This window comes from Dreissena polymorpha, chromosome 9, assembly GCF_020536995.1.
Source record: "Dreissena polymorpha isolate Duluth1 chromosome 9, UMN_Dpol_1.0, whole genome shotgun sequence".
Lineage (NCBI taxonomy): Eukaryota > Metazoa > Mollusca > Bivalvia > Myida > Dreissenidae > Dreissena > Dreissena polymorpha.
In genome coordinates this window covers 59129266-59149620 of record NC_068363.1, presented here as the reverse complement: position 1 = coordinate 59149620, position 20355 = coordinate 59129266, and the positions used below count along the sequence as shown (strand labels likewise).

The 20355-nt window shown below is 34.2% G+C and overlaps 1 protein-coding gene across 1 annotated transcript; it reads right to left on the bottom strand.

Annotated features, from left to right (window-relative positions):
- Positions 1-260: 260 nt before the first annotated feature.
- LOC127846078 (uncharacterized) lies at positions 261-8703 on the bottom strand. Its single transcript, XM_052377257.1, has 2 exons — positions 8576-8703; positions 261-766 (listed from the first exon to the last, which is right to left on the bottom strand). The coding sequence occupies exons 1-2, from the start codon at positions 8631-8633 to the stop codon at positions 261-263; spliced, it is 564 nt and encodes a 187-aa protein (XP_052233217.1). The 5' UTR covers positions 8634-8703.
- Between the last annotated feature and the right edge of the window lie 11652 nt (positions 8704-20355).

Sequence of the window (20355 nt, the reverse complement as noted above, 5' to 3'; positions counted from 1 at the left end):
CAATTTTATTTTACAACCTTTTTATTTTTACACAAATTTATGATTGACGTGCATCTCTTACTGTTATAATGCACAAATTCTCTTTTTTTAACCTTTAAAGCAGTACAGCGAATTCGCTGGCTTTACTTTATTTATTACAACATGAAAGTTGTCATCAAGGTTTCTTTTTTTGTGTGTTGCTGATTTATCGACATTAACTTTTGTGTACAAAGGCTTTGTAATGGTTACCAAAAGTCCTAGTTTAATATGTAGCAATACTTTTAACACATACCTCTTTCTAAAGGTTCTTGTAGTTTGCGAATTGTATTAACTGTGCCCACATGTTCTTTACTTGTGGCTAAGCAAGTCCACCGCTCAACATCTGATGAATCGGTAACAACTACATAGGAAAATAAATCCATGCTTTTCAGGTCCACAACTGTCTTGGATGAGACAAAATATACAACAATCTGGGCACGTATCGGAATATTCGCCAAGGAGGGGTCATTGGCGAACGGTATACACTGATAGACAAAGTGTTTCACCAGTTCAGACGATATTGGACTCCCTGTAATGGGTTGCAGCTGAAGCTTCAGGAAGGCTTCGCAGCTCTTCAAATCCGTCTTTGTCACTCGTAACTGTGGTCCATTAGTATCAGTGAACTGCCTGACATTAAATGTACTGCCTTGAGCACTTGCTTCACAGAGTCTTACAAGGCCATCGACAGTGGGTCCATTGTCATCTTCCAGAATTGGAACGCAAAAATCGGCTGGCATAAGTGGATTGCCTGAAATAAGTATAACAACGATATTACATGTTAATAAATTTAATATATGCAATCAGACATAACATGAACAAAATTCATCTCGATAATAAATATACAACTAACTCTAACTAAATCAGAAATTCACCAACTTGTGAGGATAGGTTTTGGATGGGTTTAGGGAGTGTGAGTGGTGAGTGATGAATATATGAATGTCGGTAATAACCATTCTATGAACACGCTATTAACATGAACGAAGACACAGTTTTTTAAAACACTCTTATAAAACAGATATTGAAGGAAAAGTTGTATTGAGTTTGGTCTAAAGGGCAGATCAACTGATTAAAAATATGTTAAAAGGTCATTGGTGTCCCTTAACCTTAATTTTGGTTTTATGTCGAACAAGACAAATGTCCACATATGTTTGATTGATATAGGTTGTACATTCGCCCAATTTATGTTTAGCTAAAGCCGTGCTTTAAATTCACATGTATATACTAAAAGTAGTTAAAATGCACATATTGTGATAAACTATTGTAAGCATTTATTCTGCAGAGTGTACTATTTAGATTGCTCGTGTCATATAGTTAACAGTTTCAGTGTATTATTTTAACACTTCATTCATTTCTTGAGCAATGTTTTGTGCAAAAATAAAATTTAAAATGCATAGAATTATTTAATGGTCAAGAATTAACATAATGATGATAAGCAATGCCCATACAGTACTGCAAGCGATACAAATTTACCCAAACTGAAAAAAACACCTATCAAATAGAGCATTACCATCATATTATATAATTAAAAACCATCATATTATATAATTAAAATAATTGTTATTATATAATGTTATACCATTAGATAGAATGTTTGTTTATCACGGCAGAAGAAACGTTTCGTATAAACCCCGCAAAGATTTTATTATTAGTTTATAAAGTGTTATAATACTTTTCAAGTGATTTCACAATAAAGTGTAAGCATGGCATTTTACATTCATGCTCTGGAAAAAATCAAGGAGCAAGCATGCATGACACTTCTATCACTTTAAATATGCATAGAAAGTTTCGTGCATATATTTACTTTTCCAGTTATTTCAATTTATGTAGATAAATAGGCATACGGAACAATAAACAGGGGGATTGACCGCTGGACAAACATCAAATATCAATCCTATAGCCAAACATTTATACTATTTCAATATCATATTTTTTATCGTATTACAATGTTAAGTTATGCTCTGTTTTAGACACAGTCAACTGACCTTTAAACTCATATGAAATACAAGGGGTCAATATCAATCCACACATTGTCCTACATGAGAATACTGAGTTTCATCCATGTCAAGTATCTTCAGTTCTTTTTGAGAACTCGGGGACGCATATGTAATAAAAGCAATTATTTCATCGCAAAGCATAAGTGCACTTTAATTACAAATTCATCAATTATTACTATTTTTATTATTAATATTATTTACACTAGTCCGTTGAAATGAACACGCACGCTCAATAAATGTCAAAAAGCACGACAATGTTTAATCTTTATTTATTTTATGAGAAGTTGTAAACCTGTGTTTTGAAAATGGAATGTTTGAGTAAGGAACGTTTACAACGCATGAATAAATATAATATGTGTGATCGTATTCGTTTTATTGAATCTCATTATTTTATTTCAAGAAAATGACCTAATTTATTGCATAAGACTGATTTTCAAACTCAGGACGAAAAACATTCCCTTAAATAACTTGTATTGATTTATTGTGTCTTCTTATAAATAGGATTGCGGTTAACATGCAACAAAAGAGCGAGTTGATTAAATACTCATGTTTCAAATATTACATGCAAGAGAGTCGCGATGAACCTGAAGCACTCATCTGAGCATACAGATTATCCAAAAATTAACCTGGTGACCTCGTTTTGGCCTGACATGACCCAGATTCAAACATAGTGCTGACATTTTCAAGATAAACATTCTGACTATGATGCATTAAGACTAAGTTATAAATTTGGCTTCTTGAGCGGTAATACGTTTTTCAGAAGATTTGAACTGGTGATCAATATTTTGGACACACGTAGCTTATATTTGAGCTAGTCCTTGATATTGCCAAGATAAACATTATACACTGAGTCATGTAGGGTGGTAATGAAGTGACCTATTTTTTCCCTTACCCAGATTCAAATTCAGTCTGGAAAATGTCGAGATAAATTCCGATAAAGTTTTTTCATCAATATTGCATAAAAAATATATTGCCAGTAGATTGGTAACAAGCGGTTTCTTAGATTTGACATTTAGACCTTGTTTTTAGACGCATGTGATCCAGATTCGTATTCGGTCTTGATATTCTCCACATTAACATTGTGATCAAGTTACTTAAAAATTGGATGAAAAATGTTGCTTCAATGGAGATAACAAGGTGAACAAGTTGACGATGACGGTAGACGAACAAATGGTTATAACAACGGCTCAATTTAAGCACTTTGTACTCAGGTGAGCTCAAAGTGCAGTAGCCAAATTACATAATAATAACAATACTACTACTACCACTATTACTACTACTACTACTACGACGACGACGACGACGACGACGACGACTACTACTACTACTACTAATAATAACAATAATAATAATAATGATGATAATAATAATAATAATAATAATAATAATATATTAATAGCATTATCAGTTTTACTACTATCATTTTTATTATGGATATAAAATATCATTTAAACTAGGGAGATGTTTTCTTTTGTTTCTGAAAATATCAATATTAATTTGACGAAATCAAGCATGTTTAAAATTAAAATATGTTATCCCTCTTCAGTAATCAAATAATATGTTTGATTTCTGAGTATATTTTAAATTGCAAATTAACTAATCATATTTGTGGCAATCCCAAGTTGTTTTCTTTCCATTGACGAATGACGATTTTAACAATCGGAAACGCTAACAAGTTTGTTTTTATTATAGAATACAATCGTTTCCACGTTCATGACTATCTTATTCTCATAGTATCGTCCCTTCTCTTTGTATCGTGCCTTTGACAAAAACCCCTCAGGAAGTGCTGGACAGTATTTTTGTTTCCATTTTAAGAAGTTTTAATTTATTTGCTGTTTATTAATGACTATTACAACGATATTTCTCATGACTTCCAGTTTTCATTTGAAAGTAGATCATGTTTTTTCCAGGCCGATATACGTGTTAGTTTGTTTTTGGTTTATTAGTAGCTTTTCAAATGTTGCATAAGCCGCCTATTTGTGAAGAAAAATTTATAAATAATTTAAGAGAAACATAAACAAGAGTTTCGTTCTTCCATTTAGAAACTATTTATAGAAAAAGAACATACACACGCTACTAATCATGTGTTGATCGGGTGTCCACTTGTTTTGCTGTTAAATCATTAGAAATCAGTTAACTTCCCAAGTTCCCGTAATTCGCAACTCACCTTTTATCAATTCAGAGCTGATTACTACCAGTAAAAATCCAAATGTAATGAATAATGAACACATGGTAACTACACAAGAAACAACGCCCAAATGACTGTTCAGACGAACGTTAACAGCCGATTGCGTGAGACACCTTTAAATACCACGGTGGGAATGCTGGTATTGGGATTCCAGGTTATCAGTGAATGACTGCATGGTGACGCGTGTTTATACTTTGTAGCGATAAATAACATTCAACTTACACTATAAAATAGCTACCCAACACTGATTGTCTCTACTTATATAAAATTGAAATGGCTACTTGACCAAACGCGTTATCTGTGATATAATGTGATGTTTTGAGTTGTGTATGTTTTGGGATAAATTATGATTTTCCTTTATTTAGTACTTTGTTTGTTGTTCAAGTCCGACTCAGCGTACACAATCCAAAAATTTCTTAAGCATAAATTACCGTTCAAAATACATAGAAACGCATCAAATTCGGACTCATTATAAGATAAGTATTGATTAATATTGTCATATAGTGCATAAAATAGATTACTTATGATAGTATTGATTTATGTTTGTATCGCATCAAGTTCGATATTTATCGTGTCTACCTAAATGGATATACAAAAAGACATCATTTGTTAACATCAAAGTAGACGCGGAGAATGCACCAAGTTGTTTCCCATCGATTGTTTCACTAATTATTCATTTTGTGTGTTCGTTATTGTGTTCAACCGACTATGCGAAAATATTACTGTTTCCAAAGCCAACACGCCAAAGTATGTGATGCACATAGATATGTCAAAACGGTTAGTACCAAGCGTCCGGCTAATTTTACATTCTATTCGCACTAAGAGTGTTCGAACATGTACATATTTAAATGTGTTTTTTGGGAACGGATTAGTGTAGAGAAAAATTAACATTTTCTTTCATAAGAAATGATACCATATCAGCATGAATTGAATTTGAGCATATAGTTTTACTATAGTCTTATGGTTATGTCCAAGCGAGACCCAGCACATATTTGAATCCATATTAACTATTTTTTGCATGCATAATGCAGCGATCATAAAGTATTGCAAATTTACTTAACAGTAACGTTGAAAATGTGTTAAGGTGCACAATCTGACACAGGTGTGAGAAGCAGCTTTAAATACTTTTATTTTCTCAAGACTTAAACACTTTTTTACACTACTGCGACACAGAAGACATCCTATTCTGCTTGAAATGTCTATGAGGAGCATACTGTATACAAACATCGCATCAATGTTTGTAAGAGTTAATACCATATCAAAATTACCCTCCACATAAACAAAATTGAAAGTATTCGCCATTGTTTTAGAGCGCAACAAAAATCAGACGAGTGCTCTCGACAGATGACGTCATCGAAATGCATCTGAGTAAGTAGGACAAGGGAAATAACAATACAAGGAACTTGAAGGAAGCCGCAAAAAAAACCGGTGTGTTAATCAATGTATGAAGTCAACGACACCAAACTTTGACCAGATACTGATCTCGATCACAGCGACTTATAATTGAATGCACGGTGCCAGGGGAGAAAACAATGCAAAGATACTCATAGCTGAAACTTACTTGCAAAATACAAAACGCTTCGGGATCTATGTTCAGAAAGAAGATGACACACTTGAAAAAAGGCCGTAACAACGAAATTCTACCGTAATTCCTAGTATTGGGGGAGCAGGATTAGGGATATAAGGTGTTAATCGGAACGATCAAGAAATGGGGTGTTTACTATGTTCCTGATCGTCACTACTAAACCACCATTCGTATTGAATTGGATTTAAAGATCAAAACACTAGATGATTGATATATCCCTACTAAGGACTCTAAAAATTAAAATCAAAGATCAGAGTGTTTTTTTTCAAACAAAATATTCCTTTAAGTGAATTATCACGATAAATACAAGATACCAATTATGTGGACAATTTCTGAGGCGATCGTAAAGTTCTTAGAAATAACGCGTGACTAAATATAATAACTATTGAATCTAACAATGTCTACAGCACCCTCAATACCCTCACGAAGACCAGTCAGTCCTAGGCCAGTGTTCTAGCACACGCTGACGGGAATCTCCTGACCGATAATCCTAAACCGGTGAACTAAATACAGCAGTAACCTCTACAGCTACCCGCTTCAACCAGACTACAGTCTCCTTCAGAAAGATTCCAGACCATAAGCGGACGTCGAAAATCCGTCCATTTTTACGGCAGAGGTGGAGGAGGCAGTGAGTAGTCTTAAGGCAGGGAAATCTCCGGGATTGGACAACGTCTTGTTCGAGTTGATTAAGCACGAAGGAAAGGCAACGACCGTAGCAATGACGGCACTTTACCAAACGATCTGGGAGGATGAGAAGTGGCCCAATATGTGGATCCAGTCAGTGTTCATCCCCTAACCAAAAAGGGTAACCTCAAGTTGTGCGATAATTACCGCACAATCAGCCTCATTAGTCATCCAAGAAATGTTATGCTACGCACCATCTTCAGTAGATTGAATAGTAAGGCCGAGGAATTGCTGGCCGAACAGTAGGCTGGATTCTGAGCTGGGCGGAGCACACTTGAACAGATCTTCAACGATATAGTCAAAATTGAGAAAGACTTTCAATACTTTTGTGACATCTTCATTTATTTCATCGACATTGACGAAGGGCTGGTGAAAGTCATCCAGGAAATATACGGAAACGCCAGCAGCACAGTACTTCTCAATGGACAGCAGGAGGACTTATTCAGTAGGCGTCTGTCAGGAACGTCTGCTCTCTCCCGTCCTGTTTAACCATTTCCTTCAGAAATGAATACAGGAGACTTTCCATTAACAAACATCTAGCTCCATCAGTAGAAGATCATCAATACCCAGTTTGAGATTTGTTGATGGCATTGACCTCATGGCTGGCATAAGCAGTGAACTTCAAGAGCTCATCTACATACTCTATGAACGAGCAGTAGCAAACGGGATGGAGGTCACCGCGGAAAATTCGACAATCATGATGATCAGCAAGACCAACATCAGTGCAGAATTCATCATGAGCGGCGAGAAGTGACCAGCTTTAAGTAGTTGGGAGTAACCTTGTTCAAGGATATTGCAAGTACCACTGAGGTCCGAATAAGAATTGTCATGGCGACCGCAGCGACGGCCACACTAAGCAGGTTGTAGAAAACCAGTTCCATCAGATTTCCCACAAATTACACCCTCTACTAACCCCTTTTAGTCTCCACCCTACTGTGCGGCTTCGAGACCCTGACGCTTCACGCAGACATAGAACGCAGGATACAGGCATTTAAATACAAATGTCTCTGAAAACTGTTCAACATCTCCTATACGGAGCACATGACGAACAAGTACAACCGGAATATGACTTAAACACTTATTGGCCAGCAAGAGCCCTTACAGGCGACCGTCAAACGACGCAATTTCGCTTGGTTTGGGAACGTCACCTTGCACGGCTCTCTGTACACGACTGTTCTCCAGGGAACGCAAGAGGAAGGCGCCGTCGAGGCCGTCAGAAGAAAAGCTTGATGGACAATATAAAAGAGTAGACATCCCTTCCTATGGATTAATTACTCTCAGCTGCAAACAACAGACCTAAGTGGAGGAGGATTTATGTATCGTCACCCACTATCCCCCCTCCTAAGGACCAGACCAGTTAGGGGGAAATAATGATGATAAATAATGACTTAATGTCCTTAGCTTCATTATTCATTTCGACCTCGTGTTTTAAGCGATGAACCTACCTGCTAAAAACACATTTAATATGTAATATTAAACACCTCAGATCATGGTTACGTTGTATTAAATGAAAATTAGAAGAATTTTTTCAGTGGCCTTAAAAATTCGGCAATTATGGTTAAGAATTCAGAATAGATTTACACTAATTCTGTTTATCCGTTCTGATGGTCAGGAGGGAAGCAAACAGGAGCAGCGGAGAAGGGTATAACACCGCTCGCCGCTATTTCGCGCGCAATGGTTCCGTGTTCTTATTTATTCGAAGTGTTATTTGGTCGATCATTGTTTACTAGCAAGTCTAAAAATATCCATGTCTGTGCTCTTTAGATACACGTTGGGATCCCGAGCGAGTATTTCACAATGACATAATTGTTCTATAAATAAGAAATTGGGATCCCAAAACAGTTATTCCTCTTATAATTGTTAATATTTATAAATATACATGAATAAAAATTATCATGAGTATTTTATAATACACATTTATATAATTTATTAGTAAATTTCATATTACAAAATTATACAGACATTAAAGACATTAAAACAAATGTATCTATCCTCGTTACATTCGTTAAACTAACACTAACCCAGCAGTCATTGTTTCTACCGCTTCAAAAGGGTATTATGTAATATTATAGTAATTTCTATAAAAACAGAAAAAAAGACATTTACCATTTGCCGAAAATGCTTTTAGTAATGCTCCAATCATCAAATATTTAGTGGCGGCCATTTATCTGTGGATATACGTCTGGTTCTTGTTTAACATTGTTGTATTAGCTTACTCACGTCTAAAATGTTTTTGGATCGGTATAGTGTCTCGAAAGAAGATCACAAATAATGACACGTCGATTATCTCCGGAATACTCCGTAAGATAGATTTATTGGCTGATCCAATCGCGATACATCGACTATCTCCGGAATCCTCCTTAAGATAGGCAATAAATCGTCTGCTGATCCAGAATACTCGGCCTGTCTCGGAACAAACCATTATACACATAATTGATTGGTTCTTCATGTGTATGGGGGGGGGGGGCTCAAATGCTCCCTCATAAGAGTTCATTTTAATTGTTAGATTCCATATATCTGTTCAGACTTCCAACTGCATTCAATTGTATCTGTAAAACCAAATTTAGTGAGTAATGACTAATATCAATCAAAGCGCTGAATGCACTGAAGTTGTTCGCTATTGCATAATCTTTGACGCAACTCAGTTTTCAAAATTATGTTATAGCTTTTATATCGCAAGTTTGAAATGAATACAACCCATTCTAATTTATAAAAAGTGTGTCTTAAAGCACAGGTCGAGATGTGTGTGCACTGTTTATCCTCATATTTATGATACAGAGATAACTTAGAAAAAAATAACAACAATATGTCTCTTTTTTCTCAATTGGTTGCTGGACTGGCAACCATCTTTAGAATTTTGGTTGCCTTGGTAAAGAAAACAAGCCTAGAATCATGCACATGTTGTGTTATGTGCATCTAATACTTTATTTATTTCTATAAATTATTGAAAACAATTTTTGCCGACATGACATACTTTTAATGCATCACGTCTTCTTGTAAGCCGGCATTGAATTATTTTCTAGGTCTAATTGATACACAGTCGCCAATTCGTACTCTTTGTTTAATTGAATTGAGATGTTCAAGCTTTGAAAAAGCTAGTTGCCCTAATTTTAGTCCAACTGTAACCAACTTTTGAAATTGAATTTACTGGGCTTAAATATACAGGCCCCTGGCTAACAGGCAACTTCTAAACCTGTGTTTCATGATGTAAGATCATCTGACAGTGTATTGAACTCATTCAATTGACCTTAAAGGAACCTTTTCACGATTTGGTAAATTGACAAAATTAAAAGATTTTATAATTTGGAGAGTTATGTTGTTTTCGTTGTTTTTTTTTTCATACTACGAGGATTGCTTATATAAAGTATAAAATACATCTCTGATTGTATGATCACGAATGGCCGAGTGGTCTAAACGATAGACTTTTATTCCAAGGGTTAGTGGTTCGAGCCCAGTTTAGGGTTACTTTTTTGTTTCTTTAATGTTATTTTCGATTTTTTTTAATGGAGCTTTTAAGATCCAAGGTTTACATTATCTATATTACGCATATAATGACAAACTGTGAAAATGTCCTTTTTAGATGTTTACTAAAAAATGCCACAAGGTAAAAAATTAGAACTCATTGGTTGTTTATTTGATTTAAAAGTGATTTTGTTTATTTGCCTTGTCAGCGAGTTTACTTTGAAGTTATTATTACTTTTATCTTTTTGTTTTTCAAATCATTAATAGACGATAATATAAGCTTCATTTGGGAAAACAGGGCTTCATGGATATGCATTAATTGTCATCCCAGTACCAGAGACTCTCTTTAAACGAAAAACACCAAAAAATCAAAAAGTGTCGTCCTTGATCAGCTTGTGCGCATTGCACAGGCTTATCAGTGTACAAAGGCTAATCTGGAATACCACTTATTTGACAGTATTAAGCCCCGTTTTCCCTAAAAGAAGCCAATATGTAAAGATTTCAATGGCAGACTGGCGAATGACGTCGCACAAGCTGTTAAACACTATTGATTACATACACTCACTAACTGGCTGCAGTGAGTGGTGAAGTATAAACAGGCAGATGCGGTGGTTATCGTTCTTAGTGTAGTTAAGAGAAGACCAACTTGCAACGCATACTACTAACCTTAGTGTTCGCAAGCGAACAACTAAAATGGGGGGAAAATAAAGTTATCGAAAGTAAGTTATTCGTTGAGATTGGCTACTTTGTCATTAAAACACTATTTAAATTTAAAAATCGATTAGTTATTTATAGCACTTAGAAGACTTCGAGGGGATGTGATTCAGACATTTTACCTGGTGGAGGGTCTTGACGATTGTCATATTGAATTTGTTTTGAAAATTCATTACAAGACGACACTCCTTCAAACTTGAAAAACCAAGATTTGCGCTTTCATTTCCACTGAGCCAATTCTCCTACATAGTCATAAATGTATGGAAATGTTGACTCCGACATGCGGATGCGAAACCCCTGAATACATTCATATATGTAGTTTCAAAGAACGCTTGGATAAACACTGGCAAGTAAACAGATTGTATGAACACTATATGAAAAATATACTGTTAAGTATCTTAGCAGTTAACTATACTAAAAACACACTTATCAGTCTTCACATGTCACTACATCCGCCACTACATAAAACACGCGGGACCAAAGAACTGGTCATAGTCCCAGGGAACGCACTCGATAGCGTTTCAATTAAGCCTCATGCTTTCTATGCAATCGAGCTTAAATACGTCAGTTAAAACTTGGCTGAAAATCGCCTTGTCGCTCTTACAGGCCAATTCGTTGTTTCGGTTATTTGGTGTTTATGGTTTACTAAATCCGTCAAATTATGGAATTCATACGATACAATTCCATTTCAACACACACACAAACGGCTATGTGGTTAATAAACTGGCAATTTGCATTATATAAACATGTGCGTGTCGTCCCAGGGCATCAGTTTACATGCAACTTGAGCATGTGACTCGAATGATAGACAAACCTATACATTAGGTGGCAAAATTTTATGTAACCGGGCATACCGTAGCTTCATTTCAAAATTGATTAAAAACTAAGATTCTTACACAGATATTTTAACTTGTTAGCGGAGATAACATGTACGTCGTTTCACAAAAGGCAACAGTGTCGCTATTTCTTGTAGTCGCGTTGTAATTGTTTAGGTATGGTTTTCATAATGATGAAATAAGTGTGTTTCATAACTAGAAAACAAGCATGGTTAGTGCACATGAAATGAACGCACTGATGCCACCGTAAAGGTCACACTGCTGTGGCTGTAAGAACCAAAGACGCTGTTGCGGTAGTACCATACTCTGAAGGCATACACTCCGTACGAATACTTCGTCGCAACCATTCGTCATTTATTACAAGGTGTTAATTGATAATGAACAATTTTAGCATTTATATGTATTCATTATATTTAAAATGTTGCCATATTCTTGTAAGTCTTTAAGTTTAAAATGCTTAGTTGAATATGAGTCCATAAGAAATCAAACAATATTTCTATGTGCTTTCTATTTAGTATTTAACAGGCCATGGGTTTTTATCTCCCAACAAAAAAACAGGTGTCGTGCAGTGTAGAGCAAACTTATCTTCAAAATAATAGTTATACAATAATACAGTGTAATAATGTTCATTACAACTTTAAAATATAATCAACAGCTTTTATGAACGTATTGGTTAGAGGGTAGTCCGTGTTGTTTTCCAGTCGTCTAAACTTACAATATAACGAATCGCATTCACATAATATTATATTTTATACGCATTGGTATTTCGCTGATCTAATAAACATATTATGGTTTTGTTTCTAAACAAATATTTAATGCGTGTCATGCTTCCGGATCGTTATTAATTATTGAGAAATCTCCTTAAAGAATGTTTGGTTGATACCGCAGATGTAACTTGCTGATTGCATATCTTATTTTTGTTCGTTTCTGATAATTTTATGAACACCATTTATGAAACAGATGTCATTAAATTATTGAAGCTCTGAATATGACAAAATTGCTTCGAAAAATAAATGGCCATTATATATGGCGATTGTTTGTTATAGTTGGGTAGAAATGAAGTCCAGAGTAGTGTACAGTTAGTAAATTATGTAAAATTGCTGACAATGCTTGCATTTAGATTTAGGCAACGTATATCGTACTTTTGGTTGAAAAATATCTAGATATAGATATATCACTTTTGAAAATAAATGGTTTAGACATTACCACAGAAATGAATAGAACTTCTATAGACAGGGGGTATATCGTACGCAAGTAGCTGGTGGGGCGTATGTGAGAAATATTAACGGGTTTCATAATGGTTGCCAACGGCTGATTTGTCACTGTTTTCGTCCGAAGTTTTGAATGTTTTGAACATTTACAATACTTGTTCGACATAATCCTTATTTGCAGAATGATCTACTGATTTCCATTTATCCTCGGTATAAATCCTGTAGATGGATTATCAATATTTAAAAAAAGTTATTGAATACTTTATACGCAATTGCTTGATTGTTTACAAGTGTTCATTGTATGTGCAAGTTTAGGTTGATATATAATTAAGGTTTTCTCAGCAGTTGTTAGACTAGGCTAGACCATAACAATCATTTGTTTTTCTGTTGTTTGCAATTCCGTGTATATACAAAAAACTTGTCGGAATGTAATTGAAATATAAAAAAACGCAATTATAAACAAATATAATTTATAGCACAACGGTAATATGTCATAAAGAAATACAAACGAAATGACTATGTAGTTTGTTTTACTTTAAAGCCGTCTCTAGCATTCTAAATCATTATTTCCACGACGACTTACCTGAAGCAACTGACAAAAGAAATATTGATGACAAATGGAATAAACTTTAATAACAATAATACAATACAGTGATAAACAATATCTCATAGTTATAAAGAGTATTGACCAATGTATTAAAAACGATAAATTCAAATTAAAATTTGGGTCACAAAGCGTTGTACATTTGCCGCATGCCCCTGAAATTGGGACCGACTGAGCCTGAATTAACCGAGCCGATCAACACGGCCGTTAATCACGGCCGCCACCCCTTTTTGAGATGCATTAATAAATGAGCAAATGCAACTTACGAGCTGGCGCTCAGACCCGGATGTTTTGAAACTTCATGGATAACTTTACATGGTGATTAGGTTTTATATGGGTTTTTTTTCAGCATATATCGCATTAGTTTTACAATCGGGTAATGTAGTGCGATTCAGCGAAGACTAATTCTTACACAGATGTACAAAACCATACATTTTTAACCCATTTAAAAACGTGAGAACCTTTATAAGTTGTGGCATGGTGGAGTTTTAAAAAGCATTTCGATTAGTTTTTCCTGTGTGACGAGAAAAGTTTCCACCCTATTCAATCGCTAACGACATCAAACGATTACGTACAACATATATTAGATGCTGCATGCACAAAAATATTTGCTTCTTGCCGACGTAATATATAATTTGGCATTTTTCCAAAAGAGATCGAGTCAATGCTAAAGAGATGGCGCTAATGATAGGAGGTAGCGCCAATACAGAATGTATCAATTAAAAGTCGTGTCGCAATGACATCATCACATACCGTACATATCAAAGATAATGTTATTTGTTATATAAACTTTTTTATGTACATACGAAGGGCCAAATCTTTACAGAACATAAACAAATTTAGAGAGATATATATAATATATATATATATATATATATATATATATATATATATATATATATATATATATATATATATATATATATATATCAACTCAATTTAGAAGTCACCAACATGAATAAAACATATTGTGCGACATATACCAAAAATGTGTAATACTCAATAAAACCAATCACTAAATTCTCAACATTATCAGATTAATTCATCAATTTTCTATACTGTATAATAATTCACGAAACAAATATAAGATAATACTTCTTCTTGGAACGATAGTAAATGTATGTCCTTTAATCCAAATGCTTTACTTACTAAAAGGCCATGGTCAACAAATCTTAATAAGGCTCATAATATATGTTGTTTTTCCCCACTATAACTCCAAAAAATTGAAGATAGCTCGGTCTTTTTCTGATAACTTTTTGTATTATACATGTTAAATGTTCTTATCTTTCAAAGACGAACGTTTAAATCCATCAAGACATTATAAGAAAACTACTTTTTTCTAAGTAAAAACGCACGCGACTCAAATGTGCTGAAATTGTCAACTTTCAATGTATGTCACTTTAAAAAAGCCATAAATGTGCATTGGTGCCACCTCCTATTCTTAAAGGAAGCCCATTGACATTGGCTCCATCTGTTTTGGCAAATGCAAATGTATCTATTAGAACGGCTAGAAGCCGATGTTTTCGTGCATGCATTAACTTTGACATGCTCAAAGCAATCGTTTATGAAATGAGCGATTTAATTGGGTGGGAATGTTCTCGTCAAATAGGCAAAAGACATCGATCTGCTTTTACGAATTCTACCATGCCACAACTTGTAAAGGTCATCACGTTTCCAATCGGGTTGTGATTGATATAGCTTTCGCGTATGCCACACCAGTTATTTCATACGATCTTCTTCAGCAAAGGGCTATTTTGCAAGTCTTGTTCTTTTTGACGGATTTTTCGTTTAATGCCTGGCATATGACTTCGACGCTTAACATATACGTAGGCCCAAACACATAAAACTGAAACATATCATCATATGTATGAGGTATTATTTGGTAAGAGATAGAAATGGATAATAAATCCACGGTATGCACTCTGCTGCCTTAAGGAACATCATGCGGTGGCCGGAACAGTCCGATTGATTACGGCGATCGACGGATGTTTATCGGCTATATTCGGTTCAGTGGCGTAATACGCATGCGCATTTCTGAAAGTTTTTGACTCAGTCCGTGTGGCCTTTTTCTACGATTTAAAAATCTGAAAAAAATGACAGACGTTTATTCCGATCAAGGCTTTAGAGAAAACGAGGACATTTTGCTACTGCTGTACACTTTTATGTTGTCATAATTGAATGACTTTCTTCAGTTATCATGTTTACCCCAGCAATTTGTGTTCAGTGTTTTACCTAAAATTTTCAAAGTCAAATATGGACGAAAAATTTCCCACGCCGATGTTAGATGATGTGTCGAAATTCAGATTCGAAATTGGTGGTAAACACAAGATGTCTGTCCTTGATATTAATTTATAAGTGATAATTATGTTTTATTTATTTATTGTTACTTTCAGGGAGCTGGAGACAGCGTGGATTCAATGGAATCTGGTAAGAAACAATGCATATTTTCATAAGAAAGCCTTAACAATTTTGCATAAAATGGCATTCAAACACTGTTTTGCATAAGAATATTTTTAACAGCTTGTTGCACAGCCTGTATTTGTATAAAACAGGTGTTATTATAGTGTTTGTCTTTAAATGCTAATGTTGTATTGGCTAAACAAATCGCTGTTTAGTGTTTGCACCATAATTTGTCAATATATCTGGATGTATTGTTCTTGGTTGGCGATTTGGAGTCTGAATTAGTAGGTAAAATATCTTTAATGTACACAATGTAATTTAATGACGTAAGGAAATCTATTTACTAGTATTCAAACTATTAACAAGAATTTAGTAGCCAATAAGCGATTTTAGTAAATATTGGGTAACAGTCATACTCAAACTCGCGTTATTTCATTGGTGATTCTGGATTTCGTTTGTAAAAAAAACTGCGTGACCGACTTGTCCAATCTGGCGGAAAAATATATCTCGCTGCAGTAAGAATCGATCTTTGGTAATCAAATGTCGGAAAACTTCATTCAATGACTGACACTGCAAAATAACGGTTTCTTGTTGACGCTGTGGATATTTAAATAGAAACAGCTGAATTTAAATGTATGTAATGCAGGGTTGTTACATTAATATATCGAATAATATTTATTTTTATGACGGCATAATGTTTATCTTTCCTGCGCAATAATAGTAATGAAGAAACATCCATTATTTTGCCAAGGCGGTTAGACATTCTCGAGTTTTGCGTTTTATTTAAAACAGTAAATAAATAATAAACACAAATATCTGAACATGTATTTCATTACATAAAAAACATAGCGCAAGTAATAAGATGATAACATATAATATAGCCTATACAATAGGAGTATAATATATGTACATTATAAATATATAAATCTAATGACAAAACAAATAATAAATATTACAAATACTATGTTTTAAAATTATCAATAGAATAATGTATAACATAATCATTTTAACATGAATTCAACAATAGATAAAAGTAATCATATTATTAAATAAAAATATTAATATTGCAATTTGAGCAGACGTAAGTTTATAGTCTATACGGATACAATTGACAATAAATGATACATATACTATAATAATTAACTGACCTACTTGATATATTCAATAAAATAATAATAAACTGACCTAATTGATAGATGGATTAGACAAAATAAAAATGAACTGTTTAATACATGCAATAGAATAAAAGAAGACTTATTTATTTATTATGTGCAATAGAATAAATGCTGACCTATTTGCCACATACATTTTCGGTATTTTCTCTTTGAAAATTATTGTACTGCGGCGACGCTTTAATTTCGTCGAAAGCTTTAAGCAAGCACTTTGATGATTGTGGATCAAATAAAAATTATTAAATCGCTATTCGGACTAGATTTCAAAGCAGATAAAGCTTCTGACAATATTTTTAACGACAACATCCATACCTTGTCCATCTGACATAATCCGGCGCTCAGTTTGCGTGTATATGTAAAGTCTCTGTGCTCTCAGATTTTACGACGATGCATAATAAAAAACTGTCTGAGAAATGTTAAAACACGTCCGTGATTGGTTCGGTCCGTAATTGCTTCGCCTCATAATCCTTTTCCAACCATGTAGGCGAGAGCCTATATCTGCCGAGTAAGTCTTGTCCTCCATTTTGTAAGAAACTTAGCACGCAGCAGTTGGAAATAGCGAGTTAACATCCAAAAACTGTGTCCGTGGGTGAAAAACACACATGTCAAAGTCGAAAGAGCCATAGGTCTGATAAGAAACGGTTAAAATTGAGGGAACAGAAAAGAGATCTCACCAAGTTTAATTTTTTTTTAAAGATTGGTCTGCAGAAGGAGCACCTAACATCGTCGCTTGAAATACACAATATATTAAAGGACAATTTAAGTACTTCAAATATATTTTTGAGTAAAAATGTTAATATGAGCATATATTGTAATGAAAAAGAAAACTATGGTGGACTTGTTAGTGAGCACGAGATCTTTTTTATTTAAAACAAATTAAATCCTTGCTGAAAATGAAATACCATCGGAAAAAATAAAGCAGCAGTTATTATTAGGTATGCAAATGTTACGTATCGTAACCTATTTAAGAAATTACACACCCTATTTTTCGAACTCATTGGGTAAAAACTACTATTTTAAAACATATCTGAGACACTGTTTGAAAGTAAAATCATTAGTCGTATGCTCTTTAAAGAGTCGACAAAGACAATTATTAATTGTGTGTTTTAGCACTTTACAGAGCATAGGACTGATGAACTTTTAAGTTTGTATATTTATTACAAAAACATATACATACATGTGTTAGTCATCACAACTTATTACATGAGTAGTTACGTAATATGCAATTATCATGCACGAATGAACACCAAATCATACTTAAATTGAGTGAAGATGAAACAACTTGAAAATTAGATACATTTCTTTATGCATAAACCAATTACAATTCATTTATAAATCAACATGCATATTTTTTAATCAAAAGTGCACCATAGTAGTTGTATCAGGTGTGTGATTCTCCGGACGCAAAATGAATCCACACAGTGGCGCTTCTTCACGTGTGCACTTGCCATTAAGATTATTGTGAAATAACTGTCACATTTAAACAACGACGACATACCAATAAAAAATAATTCGTCAAAAAAGAATTTCAGTATAATGAGGACAGGATTGTCAAATGTATGCCTTTTTGTTGAATTAAGCTGAAGAATTGCGTCTTAAAATAAACCAAACCGTTAACAAACACTACAAGAAATGCGTTCGTCATGACTTAAAAGCATTCATCAATCCAAAATAGTTATGTATAATGTGCGTTTGTGGTGAATATCAGAATAGTTGTTATTGGGAACTCAGTGAATTCTTTTTTTTTTTTGGTAATGATCATGGTTTATGTACTTTGCAATCTAAATTAGTGTGACCTCCTTCCAATAGTATGTTACTAACAAAATATTCACGTTTATCAAGTAAATTTGACAGGCAAAAATAATCATGTGAATTCCGAGAAGAAGCAAACCCCGGACGACGGTCATAGGTTGAGCCCTGAAATATTTACGAAACCAACACACTAAAGATAGTCCATCAGATTCTTAGGCTAGCTGAGAAAATATCTTTGAAACATATTTGAATTCAAGTATAAATATCCTTTACTCATTTCATAGCAGGAGTAAACGTGAGACACCAAGGAACTTCACTATTCTGAGCAAGTAGTATTCAAAAGGTTTCACAAATGAAAAACTGACCCAATACCTGGACGCCATGTTGTTTTTTCTTCACAAATCTCAATCATTTTCGAAATCGAGTTATATTTTTTTGCGTTTCCAGATGGATGGGTAAAATGTGATTTATACAGTGTTGAAGTGGTTTCAGTACAAACAGCCACACCAGAAGACCTGCTTCACCTCTGTCCTCAATAATTGAATTGTACAACTAAGAAATGTGATAAGCATTTGCAAACACCAAAATGTAACAGAGAATAAACAAGAAAATTTATGAAGAAGATCTAGCAGAAATAAGCATGTTGATTGTCAATAACTGACCAAAACCATTAACAGTATTTTGTAATCAACACAAACAATTACTTGTAAAAGCGTTGACTTCATTAAGTAAGAAGTTTAAACTATCTATAATGTCATTAACAATTGCATACATACACATGTCTGTATTGCGAATAAAATTAATCATATAAGCATAACTTGTAAGTATTTTGAAATACATTTGAAATTTTTAATACTATAGTTATCTATAAACAGCAATTGATCAATTATACTCAAGAAACAGTCACTTGCATGCATCGAATATTCCATTAAATTATGCGACTTTTATAAGTAGCCAGTGTAATTCACAACTGAACATTTTAAAATTCAGAACAAATAACTCCAAATAAAAATCTTGCAATTAGAATAAACGGATAATTGTTTTAATCATGAACGATTCGCAAATGCTAATTATGTTACAAGAATACGAAGCTATTTAAATAAGACAACACAATTTTAAAATTAGGATCCCAAAATATAAAAACTACGTAGGATTGTACTCAATGGGATCCCCGAACACAAGAAACAAATAGGAGTGTTCAGGGTTCCCATTGAATACGTTTAGTATGTTGTGTTCGGGGATCCTATGGAGTACAATCCTGAGTAGTTTTTATATTTCGGGATTCTAGTTTAAAATATATGTCTGACTTGCTATGGATGTTCTTTTTTCATAGTTGTTTTAGACTTTATTGTGAAACGTTATTGTTGTTTTTTCATTAGTTTGCTTTGAAAAAATAATATTTTTTGTTTATTTAAATTAAAGCATTAAAGTTAACCGATGTGTATTGCTATCTCCGAGCGAGGCCGGTGTAGCGGTCCATTTTTCCCCCGGCCAGTTTTTCTCCGGGGAAAAATTGGTATAGGCCATTTTATTCCCCGGGGAAAGATGGCCCTAGGCCGTTTTTTCACCAGGGAAAAAATGGCCCAGGCCACTCTTTCCCCCTTGGCCAAATCCTCCCCCCCCCTACTTAAAGAATTAATTTCACCATGACTCTCGGCCATGTGTTCTCCCCTCGGCCAATCTTTCCCCCATCCCTTCTTAAGAATGTATTGCAAAATGACTCTCGGCCATTTTT

What these genes read in the sequence shown, in the direction of transcription:
- LOC127846078 (XM_052377257.1), bottom strand. Translation starts at nt 8,633, where the DNA reads ATGGCCGCCACTAAATATTTGATGATTGGAGCATTACTAAAAGCATTT. An exon ending in AAAAGCATTTTCGGCAAATG is followed by an intron (nt 767 to 8,575) that starts GTAAATGTCTTT and finishes TACTTATTTCAG; the next exon opens with GCAATCCACTTATGCCAGCC.